Genomic DNA, 23,195 nt, shown 5'->3' with positions numbered 1-23,195 from the left:
TTTCTGATCATTGTATTTTTTAAAGACTAATACAGTGGAGAGTGTAATGATACACTGCTTTTATTAATCTGGGGTCGTCACAGCAGAATGAACCACCAACTTATCTAGCATATATTTTTATGCAGCGGATGCCCTTCCAGCTGCAACCCATCACTGGGAAATACACTACAATATTATAATAATATTATATTTTAGTGTATATTAAATATTTATGTAAAAAAATCTCTCACTATACAAAATATGATAGAAAACGATGTTATATAGGCTATAATTTACAGGTATAATTTATACTTCTAGATATTTTTTTGGGGGCCCCCAGATTTCATGGGGCTCTAACCTTACTTATAGATTTAATCAGCCCATGTGTCAGGCTAGAAACCGTAAGGTGTCATGTTTTATATTATTTAAACTTGAACTGATAAAGATTTCTGTAACATCATCAGTCCTGATAACTAGCAAGAAATCATTCAATTAAATTATTTTAACAGGTTACATGACAGTTTGTTTATATAATGCCAAAAATACTATTTCAACACATCAAAGGCTATGAAGACTTATATTTTAAAAAATATAATCAAATCGATGGTGAAATCATCGATTTGCATGCATAATTATAAGTGGCACATATCTCTCTCACACACATTTACATATATATATATATATATATATATATATATATATATATATATATATATATATATATATATATATATACGTTGCTATCACTCACTATGAATTTGGCTTGATTCCCTGATTTATCAGAGGTCACCACCACAGCAGAATAAACTGCCACTTACTCTGGCATAGGTTTTATGCAGCGGATGCCCTTGTAGCTGCAACCCAGCACTGAGAGTACACTAACCCATGAACCCCCAGAAATGGGCAGCATGTTTTCACACAGCAGATGCCCTTTTAGCTGCAACCCAACACTGGGATACACCCATCCACTTGCATTCACACAAATCTAAATCTGAGGATGTGGCATAAATAATTTAACTAAAACACAAGTGCTCTAATACACAGAGAAAGACTGTGGAGGTTGTACAATGTGTCCTTATGGAAGTAAATGATATCAGTATCTATGGTACCTTCTCTTGCCCACCAGAAATAGTATTGACTTCCTAATTTGCATTATTCATCACCAATCACCATGCAAAACATTGAGCTTCACATTTTCGCTGCATAAAGACGAAGCACACTTGTTTAATGGGGTCTGAAAGTCAAATTTATTCATGAAAAGCATCCATAAAAACTTGACAGTATACCTCATAATAATCCTATACACACTAAAACACGCTTAGACAGGTTATCAGTCTACAGATATGTGGCCTATTTACTTAAATAGCCTGCACAGCAAGAGCTTCTCATGGCCAAAGCCAAGATAATGGATAATCAAACAACTTTATACAAAACAATGATAAGTTTTAGGTACACAGACATTAAAACCTTAGTTTAAAGTATTTAAGCTCAAAGTGCTCACTCTTTGTCACCATCATTATCATCAGGTGTTTTACGAAAGTTTTTGCGATTCACTCTCTTACTACTGGTAAAGACAGCACTGGGTGCCACCGTGTCATCTTCCTCTTTCGTAACTCCCCACTTCCTTTTTTTCTCTTTATTCGGCCATGAGCTGCTCTGTTGAAGAGCCTCTCCTTCATCAGCCTCAACTCTGTCATCCAAGTGTTGAAGTCCAACTTCTTCCTTCTTAGCGTGATCAGCTTTGCTCCCACTTTGATCTTTGCTCTTGGGTTTAGCGAACACAATCTTATTCTCATTGCTGCTGCCATGATCCTGGTTGAAAGCTGGAGTAAAAGTCTCAAGCGCAGCTTTCTGGGACCTCTTGCTATCCTGAAGCTCTCGTATGTACTCATGAGCAACCTGACTATTCTTTTTATCACTGGTTTCATCGATGTCTTCAAGACTGTAGTGTGTCCAACGCTCAGGGTGTGCGAGGTAGTCTGGGAGTTTTTTACCTGGAGGTTGTTTCTTGGTAAGCTCTTGGCCGACACCACACTTGTTTTGCACTGCATGTGGGGGTGAAGGTGGTGCAGGACGGGCAAATGTGCCATCAAGGATATTATCTTCACCTAGATCTTTAGAGGTGAGCTTTGCAGCACTATCCAGCTGTGCAAAGATGTCCCTGCTGCGATCACAGAAACTAGAGCTCCCGCCTGTCAGTCTGAAGGATGGATTCTCTTGAAGAACTGACTGGACCGGCTGCCGAGTCTCGCCTTCCTCCTCTGAGGACGAGGATAAGTCCTCAATTTTTCTACCGAAACTCTCTAAGGGCTCATCAGAGTCAGAGTCGCTCAAGGAGAGATCATCAGGAAGTTCAACAGTGTCTCTGTTAGACAGACTGTTGGGGGCGTCGTTGCCTTTGCGCTTTCGGTCACTCATTGTGCTGGATATTTATACTGAGATACTGAATGAAGGATCTAAAGAAGAAACACATTAAGAAGTCTTTGAATAAGTAATGCACTAAACTGCAATTTCCTGAAAGTTCCTTCAAAGGCTACCAAATAAAGTTAGTGTGCAATTAAATGCATGTTCTTGATTATATACCCATTTTTTGAGAAACCAACATGAACCATAGAGAAAAAAGCAATGAGTAATCACACTCACCAAAATGTTCTTGAGACACCTGTTGGAACCTGAAATAGAAACCGTAGTTAGACAACTACTGATCATAACTCACCTTGCTTAACTCACACATTGGGGAGATACTTTCACATTCAGTAAAATAATATTTTTACAGATCTTATGCGTTTTGCGTTTGTCACATGGTTTACAATGGTGCTAATCTGAAGAATGCATCAAGAACAATGCTACGGTGCATACTGTATCTTACTGGGCTTGAAGACTCACAGGTAATGCGAGCTGGTCAGTTCTGAGTAAGGAGTATTGGTGAAAGTTGTGGCCATAGCGTTTAGTCTCGATTCTGTCCTCTTCTTCCTATCAAAGTTAGGATAAAAACAATATTTATACATCTGCATACGGAGTTAAAAATGTTCGCATGGGTTCATGCAATGCATTTTTAAAATAATTTGCGAGAATGAAACGTTAATGAACCGAAAACTTAACGCAGCTAGCATGAAGCTACATGCTAAAGCAACTATGACGTATATCTGCGATGATAAACTAGACTAATCAAATGACTCAAAATACCATAAGATATTACAAGTTACAAGTTGCGATAACACGCTGATTAAATAGCATTCACTATTTTAAGGTTACCTATAAATTTGACTCGTATCTGATTCTCCACATTACCAGTAGCGTACCTTTAGCTGCAGCAAGTGCGCACGCTCCCTGAAGAGATGCTTGGTGGGTAATGTAGTTTACCTGGGAGAAAGTGTCGGTCACGTCGGTTTCATTCACCGCAACAACCAGAGTGTAAATATAAACAATAGGTCGAAAGTTGGGAATCACTGAGAGTTACAATTAATTTTTTATTTTAAAAGTTGTTTTCAGTGTCACGTGATCCTCCAGAAATCCTGATTTGGTGCTCAAAAACATTTCTAGTTAGAAATCTTAAAAATAACTCATATTTTACTTGTATGGTTTGTTATCAATAACCCTTGTGCACTACTCAAATTGACTCCCCTTTCGTTATGGTCGGGATAAATGCATCAGATAAGCCTGAATGTTTTTGTATTTATTTATTTATTTATTTATTTATTTTATTTTATTTTTTGCATAAATCTTTTAATCAACCCCAGTCCTGATCAAAACTACTAAATTGTTTAAAAAATTACAGGATTTTAATTTTTTAATTGCCAAACTCACAAATTGTGTCACTGATTTGGTGAAAAACACACAAATATTACGCATAAATATTTATTTTCAATATAAAAAGTAATCGTGGACTGGATTTTTTTTAACCTTTTGGCACAGTCTTGGACGTGTGAACGATTAGTAGCAACATTGGCTCTGATGCATTTTTAGATTTAACCTTTTTCTCCCTAATTTACTGTTGGCTGTTTTGCCCCACTGAATTCCATTAGCTCTGAGAGCTGAGATGCATAGTTTGATTTTCTCAGACACATCAAGGTAAGCGCGCAAAGGTCACTCTCACTGTCTCACACAGATACACACACTTTAATTTGCTGTTTTACTTTTTATAAAATACAGAAACTAACCATTCTTTGCACAGGCCTAAAGGGTTAATGGTGCCAACTGATGATCAACAGTAAAAATGACAAATTTGACCTCTTCCCAACAGAGAAAAACCACCAACAATTAAAAATGCATAATTATGGTGTCGGGACTTTTTAATAAAAATGTGGTTATTATAGAAGTCAATGGGGCACCAACATGAATTAGTGAGAAAAAAAATCGAAACCAGTGCACCAAAGGCAATGTTGTTTCACACATCTAAGACTTTGATAAAAGGTTAAAAAAATCCAGTCCACAATTACTTTTTATTTTGAAAATACGCAATTTTGTGTGTGTGTTTTCCCACCAATTCAGTGACGTCATTTATGAATTCGACAATTAAAGAGTTAAAATCCTGTAATTTTCTAAGAAATTTTGAGGTTTTGATCAAGACTGAGAGTAATTAACAGATTTATGTAAAAAAAAAAAAAAATGAAAATAAATGAATGAACATTTATCTGATGGATTTTGCCGCAGTTAAATCCAGTGGATGTTTTATTCCTGAACATAAAGGGTAGTAAATTTTCCTAGAGTGTATTGCGTTTTTATTTTTTTATTTATTTATTTTTTTATTTATTTATTGTTATTTTTTAGCATTTTCTCAAAATAAGATATGACCAAAAACATTCTACTATAGCTAAAACAGAACACAAGTTAAAAATATTAAAAATTATTTCCCGTGAATAGTTAATTGTGCACAGCGACTGATATGTAAAATCGTCAGAAATATCCTGTGAATTGATAATTATTTCGTTCCCTGGGTTTTCTGTTTACCCTGCCCGCTTCCCATGCTCCAAAATCTCTGGCTTTTAAGTTCACTTCACAGCATGTTATGGAAGATTGGGACACACCCAACAGCTTGCTGTCAATTCAAAGACCAGCAGAGGGAGCAAATGCTCTAAGACGGAAACACACGTGCTTTTTCTGACAGTGTGCTTTCATTCAAAATTAATTGAAGTAATGGATATGTAGGCGTGTAGTAAGATGCTCAATTTCTTAATAGAGAACTCCTTTGCAGGACAAAAACAATCAAAAGTAGGGCGTACTTTCGCAGGTTGATCTTGAATTCATCCACTTTTCTATATTGTGTAGTACAGTGGAGTCGCATAGACATAATTAATGTAGAGCATGACATTCGAACCATATCATATTTTTGACTAATGTGCTGCCAGTATGCCGACGGTAAGTCACGCCCCTTTAAGACATCATCACCACCATCATCACCATCTCCTCCTCAGCTCGCCGCCGCTGCCTGCTCTAGTAATAGATGTTATGGAGAAGAAAGCGAACGATGGATTCACACTTTAGCCATTGCATTCTCCTTTGTGACATCTTGAAGACTGAAATCGGAAATCCTCATTTGGCACATTAATCATCCCACTAAAGGGAGAACTGAGCCGACTGACTGATTTTTTTCTCTTTGTCCCGTGGGAGAAAAGGAACGCACGAACTTACTGTAAAATGAAGAGGATAACGGGCAAGACGAAAGAAGCCACTCTTATAGAAATGACCAGCGCGCTGGATTCTCAGATTGAAGGTAAGGAGAATTGACTCTTATGTAAAGCATCTGCTCAAAATCACAATAATGAGAAGCTCAGCCGACGGAGAGTTGAGCGTAAACGGAGGAATGAATATGTAACCACAACAGACAACCGTAGGTTACACATTTCCTGACAGGATCACTTCAAAGATAAATGAAAGAGAGAAAGTAATAGAAAAAATATGATAAAACGGTTACAAGTTTGCTAGCTCAGCTCACCTACACAGAAAAAACCCGCATATTCAAATAAGTAGTGCTAAACTGTGATGAAAAAAATCGGGGAAGTTCCTAAAATATCAGACATGGAAAAGTTGCGGTCTACACCCAGAGACTGTTACCTTGCGCGGTACAGTAGCCTATTCAGCATTACTAAAGCTATTTGTTATCATTCCTAAAACACACACACACACACACACACAAAAGCTTCAAAGTGACCATTTGAAGACTTTAAATGAGAACGGGAATTGCATTTTTGTTCGAGTTGTATTTTTAGTGGTACATGGCCACTTTAATTAGGTTTTACGGCCACATGGTTTGGCTGAAGCCCCAGTTTATCTCGCGAATCTAACAGTCAACACATGTTGAATCGGTTAAATGTCTGATGTCGTTGAGTCATTCAACGTTTATTCAATTCTACTGCAAACCAGACATTTTTAGACTAGAAAACATCAGGCTCCTCCTCTAGGAATGTGCTTTTAGGAAATAAAGTATAGTAGCCTTGTGCCAGTGTTCACTTTTAAAAATAAAGATTGCTTAATTGCAATGTTCAATTGAAGAACCTTTTCATTTTAAACGACAAATATTCTTTACAGTGAATACTTTTCATTAAGAGGATCTTTAGGGGAACCAATGGCGTTTCTGTGGCATCACTGTGAAAAATTGAGGTGAAGTTGGTTATATATTCACATATTCTAACTTTCTCTGTAATAATACAATTCAGAAAAGTATTCTTTACAAGTTCCTAATAGTGAAATCATATTAGCAACGAACAGCTATCAAAGCACAGTGAATTAGACAGTGCTAATGTTGCTTTGACGTCATATTTACATGTGAGTTCAGTCTGAAAAAGCACCATGGTAAACATGGGAGCTTGTCACAAGTTGTTACTGAATGAATGTGCAAATATAAAACCAACTTTACCTTAATCTGTGAAAACCCCTTTTGGTTCTCACCTTTATTTAAAAAAAGTAACATTTGAAGTCTGTTCAATTGAGTTTTGTTTGGCGGTCATTCAGTGCCATTATAAATGGGGCATTTTTAGGGCATGTTGACGCTTAGCTCTGGATTGGTCTAGATTTATTCTCTCTTTTTTCTTTTCCTTTTTTTTTTTAAAGAAAATGTCACCAAAGGTGACAGAGAGAGCTTAACATGTTGCAATTCAAGAAAACATGCAATATGCACAGCTAGTGTTTTTTCAGCAAATGATGAACTTCAGGTGTGAGCTTTATGTCACTATTTGGTGGTAGGTTCCTTTCACAGCATTGATGTTGTAAATTAATTCAAATATAATCAGTTAAACAGATTTAAGCATCCATTTGGTTGTTAAAGGATAAAAGAGACGAAAGACCATTTAAACACAGGCAAAGTTATTAGTGGCAGGTTATCACAAAAACTCAATTGAAAATACTGGGATAAAATTAATTTCCATATTTTAAAGACATGGTTAGCTTTTGATTAGGTCTTATACCCACATTATATCATATCGTAGTTTTCTTTAATTGCAGCTTGTTAAGCTCTTTCGGCTACCGTAGTAGACACCACCGGGCTTGATTAGCATTCAGAAGTTGATTTTCGTGAATAATTAAGCAACATATTTGATTTTCAGCGCAATAATGGTGTGAATTTTGTTATTTTTATAGCTTTTATGTTTGTCTAAACCAGCCTTTAAGTGATCTGTTTTTTTGGTGGTCATCATGCTTTAAACGGCTGCATTCACACTTATTCAGTCCTTCCAGGGTTTTGCAGGTCCAATGGTTCTTTACAAGACTTTTTTGTATTTTTACAGCAAAACACTAGAATTAAGTCTTGAAAAAAGCTGTCACAAAATCAGAAATTTTAGGCTGCGAATATAAAAAAAAACTGTCCATGCAAAATAATGGAGGAACTATTTATTTAAATAAACCATACTAAGCAGAGCAAACAACTTTGTTTTAACTGAACCAATTGTGAACACACCCTTAGACAAGAAAATATTACACTCCTTCTTAAACAAATGTAATTTCAAAATGAAATGGAGGAAAATAGTCTTTGTGCAGTATTAAATAGTCAATCATAAATGATTTATTGTTGCAGTGTTGCATCAGACAAAGAGCAAAATCATTAGGATGTACTATAGAGGACCTGTTTTGACTTGGGGCCTGGGAAAACATGAATGTTTTGTCCCTGTAAATATGGTATTATCTGAACAGAATATCCTGCGCTGGTGTTTTATCTCAGGGATATGACAGATGTGTCGTCCAGCTGAGTAGTTTGATCCTACTCGATATTACTCAACTTGTTTTTAATAATCTAAAATGAATTACCGAGCTGAGCAGAGATGAAATGAATCAGTACATGGCTTGGTGTTTGGCTCCTGTCGCCCTGAGGCTCTTTGTTGCATGGGTTGAGTGATGGTTGTTTAAGCATTAAGGCCAGAGGGAGACTTGTATTAAGTGTGATGCATGTAGGTGTATGTTTATGTCCAGGACTTCACATAGGTGTGTGGGTTTGTATGCAGATGTATATTATCATTATTATTCGCTCTTCTTCTGACTAATGGCATGGTTTGGCTGAACATGTGCTTTGTTGTAGGAATGGTTGAGAGAAAAGAGAAAGAGTAGAATATAAAGAAAGTGACTGGTTGGAAATGGTTTATATGATGTTTCAAGGGGAACCCCAGCTTAATCTCTCCTTGCTTTGCCTCTCACTCGCTATTTAATCTGTGTACTGATCATGGGTGATTCACTGGATAGTAATTTGATTATGCTTCTCCACCAGGACTGTGGCACTGACATGGCTCACAATGTTATGTTAGGGATTTATCGTGACTCATAATTTTACAGTGTGAGGATATCTTGCACTGAATACACAATTGCTTTAAACTGAAATGTGTTGAAAGCCAAAGTTAATTATTTTATATGACAACTTTTAGTATGGCCAAATACTCCATGCACACTATAAGATTTATGAGTTTAATATATGTTTGATTAATATGTGTTACTGTAGTTCACAGCAAGATAAAGAAGTGCAGCGGAGCTGGAGAGAATACATTGCTTTAGCATCTCTAAAACAGCTGTTCTCTTTGTTCTAGAGAATCAATTCAGTGATTTGCTACAACTAATGGCAAGCTCATCATACATGCATATCACAATGTCCACATTGTGCAGTATTTCATATTAGCTTTAAAGCATCCTGTTGCTGCAGTAATTGAAGCATGGTGATATATTGCTTCATTTCATCAGGATCATTACTGCAGCAATAGCAATGTTGTATATCATGACCATGCATCAGTATAATTGGGTTTAGTTTTAGACGGCCTGTTTTAAAAGGTGTTTTTGCAGTCCATAGGTACATTAAAATACATAAATCTAGAATATTTTCTTCAAGAGTTGAATTAGATTTAAATCTTTCAATATGCATTTGTAGGAGTTTCTCTTTCAGACAACATTTATGGAAGGAGATAAGGCATGTCTTTTTAGTAAAGATGGACGATCCCTTGCAAGTGTTCAAACAGAAGTTGCTTGACTTTTTGGGTTGATCTTTTTATTTTTTGAGTGAATAACACAATTAATACTACAAAATTTACTTTTTTTATTTTTCTTTAACTCCAATTAATCATGATGGGGAGAGGCAACCTACAATTCGAATACAACTCAGAGAGCTGCAATGCGATTATAAAACAATTATAGATGCGTCTTTTGTTTTACACAGGTGTCCTATTTTTTATCACCGTCTGAATATTGAGGTAAAGTATCTGAGCCATAATTTACTACCAAGATGTTTTATTAATCCCAAAAAAAGTGATTTGGTAAGTCAACAACAAGGTAACAAAGAACCAACAGTAAAAGAAATGTGCCTGTTGTGGCATATTGAACAAATCATTACCAACAACCTCCTGTTGTGTATTATAAGCAAGATAATTTTTAACACTCTTACTAAATTTACTTTATTACATTATTAAGCCTTTTAATGTATATGCTAACACCAGTCATCCTTGGTTGGTCTCTGGAGTAGGGCTGGGCGATATTGCAAAAAAAAAAAATTTTTTAGCAATCTATTTAGATGTGTTTTTTAACCACTTTAATTTACCAACATTACTAAGGCAAATTGTTTTAATTGTCAAAGACAAAACATATTTAAAGTAAAATATCTGATCTCTTAATAATAATATTAACATAAGCATTAAAGAGACTCTTACACTTGATAAATAAAATGTTACAATGGTAAATTGCAAATGCTAAACAATCAAAGTAAACTTTAAGGTGTGAATAATATGGATACAGTAAACCTCATTTTCACGTGTGCTGTTTTTGTGACCTGAAGTGACAAGAGCGAGTGTGTGGTTTCCCTTAATTTGCGCTCACGTTTTCCTGCCGTCTTTGCTACCATCAACTGTTCTCTCAGAGGATGACAAGTGGACAAACCATTGCTGCAGCTCTGATACAAATTTATGGAGAAAAGTCAAAAGCATTGCAGTGTTTGGAAGAGTTTGGCGCTGCGCTCTTCACCGATGAGTGACACTGATAAGCGGCAGGCGGCAACGGTGATCACAGCTGATCCATGATAGACACGGTGGAGAAAACTTTGCAACTTTGTGTCTGTGTATACAGAAGTATCTAAAACAGCCGAGAGGAGAGGAAAAGTCACGCCAGCTGGTCAAATGGGCCCACATTGAGTGTGTGTGTGTGAGAGAGAGAGAAAGAGAGGAATGGAGTACTTTCATTCTCTTAACTGCAGTGAAATAGGGGCTTCTGCTGTTTGCTAAAAGATTGATCCAGCAAACACACAGTGAAATTTTACACAGTTTCTGCATTTTTATGTAGTTAGAGCATTGTAAATACTAGCACTCGCCTTCCTCGCCATTGTAAGCTACGGCGACATAGCGCATATGCGATAAATGACGTTAGTACAAAATAACCGGTTATAATTATTATTTAACTGATACCGAATTGTCCGCATCTGCATCGAGGTGCACTGAAGAAACAATTTATTTTGACACCTCTAGCCAATATTACTGAAATTTGTATATTCCTTACAAAGTGTGAAGCAGATTGGTTAGCTCCACTTACATTAATTGTGGTGCGCTTGCTGCATTCAGAAAAGTTGAGATGTTTGAGGTGCGCCTGGAAAATGCACACTCGTAACATGTCCGCCGCTTGCACAACATGTGTGCATCATTCCCATATGCACATCCTGTAAAACGCACCCACATTGGAAATGACAAACTTTTAAGACGCGCGCTCAGCAGCCATCTTTTAGTAAAAGTATATCGCTTCATACCTTTTTTAATCGATATATTAACAGTGGTGTTTGGTCAATAAATGCTGATACCAATTTTATTGCCCAGCCCTACTCTGGAGCATTGTTTAGTGTGTTTTATTAGTAGCTTCTATATTCAAATCTGTTTTATGCAGCTCAAACAAGTCATAAATTAAACTTTCAAAACTAATTTTATTTTAGGTTTCAGACATTTAAATACACATAAGTACTAGTAAAGCAAATTAGTATTGGTTTGTAAAAGCATACACTGATGTCTTTGAAGATGGCTATAAAATTATTTCTCCCAATAAAACAGCCACTAGAAACCTCTACAGGCCTTCATTACGTATACTTTTTAGGATCTTTTCTCCTTCAACTTCACAGAAGCGAAAGTGCTTCCTTACACTAGCTTTTCTCACAGCCGGTGTCGGTCTGATTTTTCACCCCGCCATCTTGCATCTGTTATGTTCACACCACAGACTGTCCGAGTGCTACACTTCTCAGTTCCGGTTTGATTTTCTGTCATCATCACGTTATCAAATAACATTCAGAAATTCAATATCAGTTTTTGACATTTGTGAATCAATTCACAGTCGTCTATGTCTGGATCACTACACATCCAAAAATTGATTTCCTCTCCTATTCTTAACATCATCACCTACAACAAATATTTGGTTGCATAAGCCTCAGTGTCTCAACAAGTTAGAGATCCTTGCCAGAAAAACTGATATCTTGAATGCGTTTTATACATTCTTCACGCTTAGAAGTCTAAATGTTATTAAAAAAGGCTGTTGATGCCTCATACCTAGAGTTAGCTAGTTAGCTAAAAGAGAAAGTTGTTCTGTTACAGAACCAGTTATAAGATTATTTTTACGCTCTCCTTTTAAAATTAGTTTATTTATTCATTCACTCATTTTCTTGTCAGCTTAGTTCCTTTTTTTTGAATCCAGGGTCGCCACAGCGGAATGAACCACCAACTTATCCAGCATGTTTTTTACACACATTCACAGTTTTAGTTTGTTTACATTAAAGAGTCTTCATTAGTCTGTATTAAAAATTATTTATTTAATTTGAAATTTGTTTTTAAAATATTTAAGCTATTTAGTTATGGCAGAACATAAGCAGCATCTAAGAAAAAATTAAAAAGCCTTAAATTTGTTTAAAATAATTTTGGTAAAAAATTGTGTGTGAATCATATCATGAGATTTGTCTCGTAAATCATATCGAATCATGAGTCAGGTGAATCGGTACATCCCTACTATTAATTAGTAGTTTAGGCCACTTGATACCAGCTGGTGTAGCATTTTCTGCACAAAATGGCGTTACTGAACTTATTCCTTAGTGCCTTAAATGAGCAAACAAAAGCTGACATCAGCAAGGGTTAAAATAAATGTCAGAAAAGGCCTGGGAGGGATCAGCATAACAAGTCACACATTACACATTATGCTAATAATCCAACTGTATCATATAAAAGACATTTAACATTTTGACCTTACATCAACAGAGTACTTGAATTCAGTCAGGATGAAGTGTTATTATTTGTGCCTTGTGGAAAAAAACTAAACTTTTGACTCGCCTGCTCTTCATAGGGATAACAGAATAAACTGTAACGTGTCTGGCCACAGGTTTGTATTAAGACAGGTTTTATCAACAATGCTGCTGCTTCTCCCTCTCTGCTTTAAAGTATTACACAAAGTTGCCATTATCAAAGCCTTTTTCTTCCAGTAGGCCTAATCATCACCCATAATACACATTACGCATTATGCTAATAATCCAACCGTATCATAGAAAAGACATTTAACATTCTGATCTTACATCAACAGAGTAATTCAGTCAGGATGAACTGTTATTATTTGTGCCCTGTGGAAAAAACAAAACTTTTATTGACTCGCTTGCACTTCATAGGGATAACAGAGTAAACTGTAAAGTGTCTGGCAGTGTGAATCATTCTGCCGTCTTCTCTGTGTTTATCAGTGCATTGTCACCCTGGGCTATCATGCAGAAGACTGAGTCTGTTATCAGGACCGACCTCATGGTATCCTCCTCTTTAGAGAGACACCCATGTGGACCATGAATAGATTTTTGCGAGCTGTACTTGTCATGACATGCCGGATGTGTTTGTTTGTGTGCACGTGCAAGAGTATCTGTGTTCCCATGACCTGTTATGTAGGGTCATAATGAGGGGATTAAACTAGTAACTGAATACTAAAGTGTTTCATTATTTAAATAGTATTAAAAAAAAAAAACAAGCACTGAATTAAAATTGTTATTAAAACTGTCGCAACAGCCAAGAAGTGAGGCTACGCTTGTCAGTACAGTAACTGGGAGAAAGTGAGAAAGAGTGTGAGACTTGTTGCTATAGAAACAGGCTTATTAATTTAGCTTTCTCTTTGATAGCCATACTGTATGAACAAGTAGCTGACCCAGTAAAAGTCATAAATAAACCCTTAAAGGGATCGCCCTGTTTTAAGGGAAACCGTTTGCACGAATGTTAGTGTGTACGTGACTCAGAGGTGTTTGTTTGCATCTGATTTAAATGGTGAATAGGTTTGTTTGTTGTTTTTAATACAGACCTCCTCCCGACCTCACCGTATGTTTATTGTTAATTTCTCTTGCCATTTAAGAGTTTGCTAAAATAAGGAATTATTTGCTCTGAGGCACAATTGCATCCTGCTGATAATGATACAGTTCCTGTGTTATTGTGCAGCTTTTTTCAACAAACTTTGTTCTGGACGCAAGATGGTTTAGCTGCCCATAATGTGATATAACTATCCTGTGAATGCTTTCTGACCTCATTCTATGGCATTTCCTGACATACTTTGCCATTTTGAGTTACATGTTTTATCATGCATTAAAAGTGCAGTGATGCAAGAGGGCTTCATTAAGCTGTTAAATTCAATTTATATTGAAAGGTATAAATATAAAAGGTCATATTTTGGTTTTCGAGGTCTCCAACAACATGCTGATATGCATGCAAGGTCAAAAAACACTTTCATTGTTTTATAATATGTATTTATTTGTACCCCATTATCTCAACGACTCCTATATAATTTGTTCAGTGAATCATTTGTTCACTAACTCCTCCTTTGCGTTATGCTAATCTGCTGTGATTTGTCCAATGACCCAGTCTGTTGTGATTGGGCAGCTGGGTTCAGTGCGAGACAGAGGCTACGTTCACACTGTAGCCAAATGTGGCCCAAATAAAAAATTTTTGTCCACATGTGACTCAGATGATGAGAGTGTGAACAGCCCTAACTGCATGGAATCGGATCTTTTCTGTTGTAATTTGTGCCACTTTCATATTTAGTATTAAATCAGACACATATCTGATATTTTGCGATGCGACCGCAGTGTAAACAGTTATGTAGGATTTAATGTGACTTTTACATTATCTTTGCGCGACATGCATCATCATCATTCTACGCTCCAAACATCATCCACTCCTTATCAGCATAGTAAAATAGCACACAGGGCAATTACTTTACCACAGAGAGTTGGTTGTTCATTTAGACAAACTTCAGGCAAAACTGGTAATTTGTTAACCAATCAGGTTAACAATTGGTGCACGGGTTGATCGTGAAGAGCATCAGGCGGTGATGTGGATGGGGGATCCGTGCTGTAGTGCATTTCGTTTTTGCCCAGCCGGCACACAATTTCATATGACATTAATGTTAGGTTGGATTTAGGTTGTGATGTCAGGTGACCAAAATTCAATGTCTAGCCAGCGTCTAAGGAGGTTATTTTTATGTCCAATAACGACGTCAAATGACATTGATATTTGGTTGATTTTAGGTTGGTTTAGAAACTGACCAAATTCTAACAGAGGCTACATCTTGAACCAACATCATATTGACATCAAAAACTGACATTTATTTATCAGCTATGGCAACCAAAATCAACATCTGAGAGATGTCATAGTGGTAACGTTCACACAACTTCAAGCTGTAACATCATTAGACAATGATATTTGGTTGATTTCAGGTTGGCCGTTGGAGATCGACGTCCGATTTTCACTTCCAAAAAAAATGCAACATCCCCATGATGTTAGGGTACAATGTTAATCTGACGTCATGTTGACGTTGTGTGCCTGCTGGGAGTTTAAGTCCCTTTCGGTCATCATACAGTAAACATTTGTCATCTTCTCATCAGTGACATGCATCTAAACAGTATTGGTCAATGCTTGTAAAGATTTTGGAAGTAGTAGTAGCATTAGTAGCAGCAGGACAACCCTTTACAGTTTATGAAATACACAACGGTTGTCTGAAAAGGGCAATAATCATATTAAACATAATCTGACAATGTGCTTCAGTATACACATTGTGGCCATAATTAGAAATTTTGTGCTCTCCGTAATTGTACTTATTTATTTATATAATTGTACCAATGGAGTAATGCATTAAAGCAATGCAGTTAAACACCAGCATATTCCACTACTCTTAAACCTAACCCCAAGTAATAACAATGACACACATTCAGTATTATTCCACACAGTGGCAAAAGTTAAACTATTTATAAAATCGACTGAGCCACACGTGTGAGGAACAGCTGATGATGGCCATAGCAAAGACAAATAGCAGGGAATCGCAAACTCAGAACCACATTTAAATCGGTAAAGGAAGAAGCATGCGTCACGTTTTTAATTCAGTTGTGGACCCAATATGTGAATAGCCCATACAGATTTAACCTGAGAGATACAGTACAAGCACTGATCTATAAGAAATGATCACAAGCCTCGTGGAGTGATTGAAACTTACAACACAGAATTAAACACATTTTGCAAACTACAGAAAATGAGGCAACAATTTTAAATCTCACTTACATTATGATTCGGAGAAAGAAGAAACTGCTCCATGTGAACTGTAACAGTTACTGACAAAGTCCCTATCAAAGTCTGACAAAGTCCCATACATAATAGTCTCTGCTGCTCCTTCCTTTTAAAAACAAACGTCTAGCGAATCCTGCACTGCAGGGTAGGTCATTGTATCAATCTTCAGAAAAATGACAGGAACAAACACAGCACTAGTTTGGCTATACTCTGTTATTGTTGTGAAAATGAACTTTAACTGTTTATTCCCTGCAGCCGAATCTCCATCTGTCAGTGATTGTCTTCTTCGTGTCATAATCAATACTATGATCCCAGCGCTCTGCTAGTGTCTGAAGGGAAAGGCGCGTTCACGTTTTACTGGATCCAGGACTACATATTTGGTGATGTACTGTATCGACAACGATGCGTTCAGGCAAAAGATCCGAACCCAACACGATTCATTTATTCAACTCTGAATAGACTATTTAGTTAAAGAATCAATCGTTTTTAACACACGTGCACTTTCAGATTTAAACCTCGGCTGGATGTTTTTTTCTTCTCTTAGAGCTGTGTTACACATTGCATAGATGGTAATTTTCAAAAACCCATAATAGGGGCTGTTTAAACTGTTGACGTGTTTATTGGGAAATTACTGTGAGGGCCACAGGTTTGTATTAAGACGGGTTTTATTAACACTGCTGCCGCTTTTTCCCTCTCTGCTTTAAAGTATTACACAAAGGTGCCATTATCAAAGCCTTTTTCTCCCAGTAGGCCTAATCATCACTCATAATAGCACGATCAGAGGAAGCCTGCGAGACCTGCACCTGTTGGCTCTGCTATGAGCAAATATTGGTCTTCTCTTAGAATGGAAATGATAGAGACCAGACCTATATTATTGTGTTAACCATGGCACATGTTACTTTCCTCTTTAAAAAGAAAGGTTTTAATATTTGACTTCCATCTTTTCACTGTCAACTGGCTCATGGGTTAAGATGGCTGTGCCGTTCTGACGGGCTACAGGAGGACCTTACCAGCAGGTACGGACAGAGCTACATGTGGCACTTGTCTGTCCGTCTCCCACTCTGCCACGCTTTCTCATCTGCTTCATATTTTTCATGATTCATATTTCTTACCATCATTATTCAGCATATGAGTATGCTTCATCAGCATCTCAGAGACCAAACTGTGACAAGAGCGCTTCTCTGTGGTACTACTTATTTGGCAATGTCAACCTTGCTTTAAATGCTATAAATGTTTAAGATATGTCGACGTTTTATTCCGCTGCATCATTTTCACAATGTAAGTTTTGTCAAGGTTTGTTCCTGTGCTGTAAAGCTGGTCATGAGATCACTACAAAGTTTACACTGTAGTGTGTGGTGTTGGGTTATTGTTTTACATATATTAAGATTAGCATTGTTCTGAAAGAATTAAGGGGCTATATTTAAGAACTAGAACTGTACGATCCTGGCAAAATATGCTAAATTGTTGTTGAGTATTGCATAATGATATTTTCTGTTGCGACTATAACATTTTCATAGTGAAATACTATTTTTATTAGTTGTTTTTTAATCTATGTAACTATAATGATCATACTAAAATTAAAATTACAATATTTTTTCTGATCCAATTAAATCTATTTCAGGCTAAACATAAATTTTGACTTGCATAGACTTCTAACACTATGAAAGCTTCAGCATATTCTAGCATATTCATATTCTGGGTCTTATAAGCTGTTGTGATTTTGCTCAGTTGTCCCTACTCATGTCATTAGTATTTATTTTCAGCTCTCTGCTCTAAGCCTTAGGTTCGCCTTTGGGCCATGTATAGCCAATAGCATTATAGCACTGGTGTACAAATAGTAAAAACTCATTAGATTGGTCAAATTTGTATAAATGCACAACACACAAATATTTAAAAACAAATAGAAATTAATATAATTCACTGCAACTTTCTGCGATCATGACATTACATACAGTATATGCTATTATTGTGAAAGCAATAATCAATATATTTTTTATATATATTGTGCAGCCCTAATAAGTATTTTTATGTATTGGTCTAAATTGTATTCTCAATGTATGAACCGCTTGCAATAAAACCTAAAGAAGACCTTCCAGAACATAATAGATTGTCTGAAAGTTACAGATTTTTGAAGACTCTTGACATTTTTCTTTGGAAGATCAAAAGTGCCTAAGCATAATTTTTAGCAGTGTGGTTAGCATCTGGATGTTTGGAAGTATATCACTGCAAAGGCTTTTTCAGCTTGTTTTTACTGCTACATTCACAGAAATAAAGGTACAAAAGGTGTCACTGGTGTGGAACCTTTTTATAAGATACACTTTTATAAGTAATGGGTCCATAGTAATACCTTAAAGTACATAATCATTAACTAAAGGATCTATAATAGTAGCGGTATATATTATAAAGCATCCATATTATACATTATTTACTTGATATTTACTTAAAGTTATTTACTACCTTTCCTCCTGCTTTATCAGTGGTTGCCCCATATCAATTATGATATGGGGATAGAAGGCCATGATGGACAGATGCCGGGGTTACACCCCTTCTCTTTTTCGAAGGACATCATGGGATTTTTAATGTCCACAGAGAGTCAGGACCTTGGTTTAACGTCTCATACGAAAGATGGTGTTCACTGAGCAGTATAGTGTCTCCTTTACTATACTGGGTCATTAGGATCCACACAGACTACTGGTTGAGCGCCCCCTGCTGGTCTCACTACTGTCACTTCCCCTGTGGTCTCCCATCTAGTTACTGACCGGGTGCAGCCCTTCTTAGCTTCAGTGGGTGACCATTTGAGAGTTGCAGAGAGCTAACTGCCCTCAGTGCTACGGAAACAGCCACACACTCTCCCATTACATACAAAATACGCAAGTGATATAAAAGGCACCATTCATTGTTGCACTTTTATTTCTGATCATGTAAAAACCAGAAAACCTTTGTCGGGAGTATATTGAAGCCTTGAACTGCACCTGATATGTACATGTTAGGGCTGCACAATGGAAAAATCACAACAGGACATTTGAATGTTGCAATAACAATATTTCTTACAATATAACTTAAAAAAATGAAGATATTTTATCAAAAATGCAAAAAGAATAATTTATGCAATCATTATACTAAAATAAACAAGCAATAGATATTTTTCGAACATTTTTTACTTTAATTCAGACTTTAAAACACCACGAATAACTAAAAAAAAATAAAAAAAAATCGGCAAAAATTCAGATTCTTATTGGCTGTTGACATTTCCCTTTCTTGTCTTCCAGCATGCACTTATTTTCAGCTCTTGGTTCACTTCTGATTTATCAGGTTTAAATAAACAACTCAAGTGCTTGGCTTATGAAGTTAATTTATTCTATTGCACATCACTTCGATATGGATATCCCATGTACTATTATCCATATGCCAATAATTTTGCGATATATTGTGCAGCCCTATAACATGAGCATAAATATTGCTGGCTGCATTTCATTTAATGGCCACCACTGTCCTCTGCACTTTTGATTTCATATATTCCCCCTTAGAAAGAAAGATGTAAATGTAATAAAGCAAACTGAATTAGCAGAACAACCGATCGTGAATGGGAATCTAATCTGTCAGTAGTTGAATATATTTATCCACACTAAATGTCAGCGTAAGCTAAACCTAATTTGATTGGGTGGAAATATTGCTCTCTAATTTTGACAACACATGCACTAGCCAGGCATTATGTGCTGTTAGAGAAAGAGGGCCCTCTGCCTGACTGTTTCCCACAGGAAGTGCTTTTCTCCCACAAAGTTGGCTGCTCAGCATTAAAGGCCCTGGCTGACTAACCAATGGAATGTCTGCCAAAGTCTGTGTGGAGTGAGAGCAAAAGGACAGCCGAGACAGAAACAACACATACTACTATAAACCTATTTGTGAAATGTTGTTCCAATAAATGACATTTGATGCAAGAAGATATAAAACCAAAAGCTGTACTTGATTAATTTCGAGCTCCAGTACAATAAAGGAAAATAAATAAATAATCTGAAAGTGTAATGGGGCTCTGGAATGAATCAATTTAGCTGTCATCTGAATACCTCCAGTCTGTAGCTCATATTAATACTGCCCACCTATGTTCAACAATCTGCAATGTATGTGGGCAGGAGCTACTTTACTGAAAAGCCCTATTTTTATGTGACAAAATATGTCCCGGTTCACACACTGTCTAAAAATGTGCAAAAATTTTACCTTTAAATTCTAAAGCAGCTTCTCACTGGAGCAATAGCCCTGAATGGAAAGCATTGTACCACACATTGAGCAGTACTGTTTACCTTTAAGGTACTATGATTAACCCTTTAAGGCTATTGCAACAGTGACACACTGTTGTACTCCTAAATGTATAGTTTTTCAGTTTATTTATGAGCATAGTAGAGCTTGAATTCATCTCTGTATGCATACAGTATGATATTTTTAACAAGATTATATCACCCTTGTGGTTCATATTTGAGGTTCCTCATTTTTATCCTGTGTCTTTTGCAGGCAATAATGGCAGCATTAACTCAATCTCTGACCGAGGGATTCAGCTGCCTGGTCATCGGGAGGTAAGATCGAAGATATGTTTATCTCATTTTGATGAATCTCTTCTTATGTTTATAGTTCAGCTCTACGGTGTTTGGAAAAGCAACGGATTACTGCTGTGAGTGATATTTTGTAATTTGGTAAATGGGTCACGTTATGATGTTTGGTGCTTTAAAGGAAGACTCCATCTTTTTGTTTTTTTTTTTTAACTGTTTTTTTTTTTTAAGTCTGCTTTTAGCATAGCATAGTAAATTAAATTACGAGCTAGTAGCACTCAATTTCAACTGTTGACCTCTTGGAGACTTGTAAAATGTGCCTTTTTTAAAAATGTGTAAATACTATAAGGTCTACCAACTCTTCTGACATACTAGAGAAAGGAGAATGTTCACATCTGTTTTCAACATTTGTATTTAGCCAATTTGAACATGTAAATGTGTCAAGGCTCTTAAAGAGGTCAAATAGATCTTTGGGGTGTCTACCAGTAATACACAATTATAATATCCACCATTATTTGTTTATTTGTTAACACAAGCGACAATATATATATATATATATATATATATATATATATATATATATATATATATATATTAGGGGTGTAATGATACACTCAGCTCACGATACGATGTGTATCACGATATAATGTTCACGATTTGATATGTATCACGATATTTGGAATAAAAATTGAAAATTTAACTGAAATGCAAATTTTACCAAGTAAACTATTTTTTATGTATTTCTTTTGTTTCAACTTGTTAAACTGAACCTTATTTAAGAAAATAAATTAAACAGGCCTGTCTCTGGAAAATAAAACAATTTAAAAACTTCTTAAAAAATATTATTGAAATGACAGAGACAAAATTAAGGAACAATATAAGTAAAGGTGCAAAAAAATAAGCTTTCTATTCAATTGAATTTAACAGTAAGAGCTTAAGGCTTTGCTTGGTCACTTGTGTTTTTTCTGTGTGCAAAAAAATCCACATTTTCAGGTAATCAGCAGTTCTATAAAATAATCCTGAACTTATGTGTATCTGTTTGAGAGTTTTTTTATGGATGGCTGTCTTCATGTTGGGCATGATGAGTGACAGGGTGGCCGTCTTTTCATTACACAGTACAGTCGTGGCTCTTTTCAGCAGTTTAGGCAGGTTTACTATTTCTTCGGCGTCGCTGATGTCGGCGCTATCAAGTGTATCATGTTGACGTGCATTTTTGTGTACCTCTGTACTCAAAAGGGTTAATGCTCGTCGTATTTATAACTCTAAAATGCGATATGATTGTTTAAATAATGTGTACGTTTTCGATTTCATTTCCACTGCTAAGTGCTGTTTATACTTCCCACACGGCTCCTGAAAGATCACTCTGCTCCACAAACTGAATGTTGTTTACTACTTTATTAGTCACAACCTGCAGGTTCTGTTCACTGAAGCAGACGCGCGCGTATGGCAAGCCGTTTTAGCATTTAAACCTTTGTTCTGACTATCCATAAATATATTTAATTCATATTTAATTAAATTCCTTTAGAGATATCTCTAATTATATTTTGACTAGTCAAATTATAATTATGACTAGTCAAAATATAATTAGAGATATCTCTAAATATATTTATGGATAGTCAGATCAAAGGTTTAAATGCTAAAACGGCTTGCCATACTCGCGCGTCTATCATCCGCCCTCTGTAGTAACAGCTCACGTCTTGTGTGATTTTGCGGCGGCCAATACATCATTATATGAAGACAGAATGATATTTTAGGGTGAATTGTACCTTATAAATACAGTATGTGACTCTTTCAACACCATTAGGAGGTATCCATGTCGCTGTGCAAAGTATGTAAACACTGTGAAGACTTTAAAACTTAGGATGTTTGACCCAGTATGCGTGTCAAAAAGCGGACGAGTCTAAAGCAATGACTGTACAACCCAAATGTTGCCAGACGTCTGATTTTGAGAGGATGAGCCATCCTCTATTTCAACTCCACTTATCTTGGTCTGCTAACATTACTGCTGCTGCAATCTGAACTCACGTGCCACAGCAGGTGGAACGTAGCTCACGTGCAAACAGCTCAACTAATAAGAGAAAACGGACGTCATATCGTAATCAAATCGTCATAACGCCACGATGCATAGAGACATTTTTGCATCCCAATAAATCGTACAACGATAAATCGTTTTACCCCTATATATATATATATATATATATATATATATATATATATATATATATATATATATATATATATATATATATATATATATATATATATATATATATATATATATATATATATTCAGGCTGTTTTGACAAGAACCTCTATAAAATAATAGAATAATAAATTTGTTATTTACACTCTGAACAAAAAATGGGGTTTCTCCACAAAATGCATGGAAGCAGACAAACTGTCAATTTTTTTTTAAATATACTCCACTGCATTTCTTAAAAACATTCCCATTATATTAAACTGAAAAAAATGTCATTCGCTTGTGAATGAAATATTTTTATATTCATTTAAATCCGTTTACAAATTACACTGAATAATAAACAAGTGAATTATTTTGGAGTTAACAACTTACTTATTTTTGTTCAGAGCTTGGCTCTAGTTAACAATTCTCTCATACACTTACTGTGGTCAAAGTCAGTCTCCAGTTAAAGGTGCAGTAGGTGATCTGCCAAAATGC

The 23,195-nt window shown here is 36.0% G+C and overlaps 2 protein-coding genes across 14 annotated transcripts in view; one reads left to right on the top strand and one right to left on the bottom strand.

The window, feature by feature from the left end:
- Positions 1–1,202: 1,202 nt before the first annotated feature.
- On the bottom strand, positions 1,203–3,311 carry tssc4 (tumor suppressing subtransferable candidate 4). 12 transcript variants are annotated; one of them, XM_087259549.1, is made up of 4 exons: positions 3,235–3,311; positions 2,849–2,952; positions 2,623–2,651; positions 1,203–2,435 (listed from the first exon to the last, which is right to left on the bottom strand). In XM_087259549.1, the coding sequence occupies exon 4, from the start codon at positions 2,395–2,397 to the stop codon at positions 1,477–1,479; it is 921 nt and encodes a 306-aa protein (XP_087115675.1). In that variant the 5' UTR covers positions 2,398–2,435; positions 2,623–2,651; positions 2,849–2,952; positions 3,235–3,311; the 3' UTR covers positions 1,203–1,476.
- Positions 3,312–5,363: 2,052 nt separating this feature from the next.
- Positions 5,364–23,195, top strand: part of ano5b (anoctamin 5b) — a 61,604-nt gene continuing 43,772 nt past the window's right edge. The window contains exons 1-3 of one of the 2 annotated variants that reach the window (XM_087259559.1): positions 5,415–5,692; positions 16,949–16,993; positions 20,484–20,545. In XM_087259559.1, coding sequence (XP_087115685.1) covers positions 5,617–5,692; positions 16,949–16,993; positions 20,484–20,545 — 183 coding nt within the window. In that variant the 5' untranslated portion in view covers positions 5,415–5,616. Of the gene's footprint in view, positions 5,693–16,948; positions 16,994–20,483; positions 20,546–23,195 lie in introns of both variants that reach the window. The other variant, NM_001079983.2, reaches the window with a different exon arrangement.

The sequence above is a fragment of the Danio rerio genome, chromosome 7 (assembly GCF_052040795.2).
Source record: "Danio rerio strain M-AB ecotype USA chromosome 7, GRCz13ab, whole genome shotgun sequence".
In the NCBI taxonomy this organism is placed as follows: Eukaryota; Metazoa; Chordata; class Actinopteri; order Cypriniformes; family Danionidae; genus Danio; species Danio rerio.
The sequence above is the reverse complement of the archived record's forward strand: the minus strand, read 5'-3'. Positions and strand labels throughout refer to the sequence as shown.

What these genes read in the sequence shown, in the direction of transcription:
- tssc4 (XM_087259556.1), bottom strand. Translation starts at nt 2,397, where the DNA reads ATGAGTGACCGAAAGCGCAAAGGCAACGACGCCCCCAACAGTCTGTCT.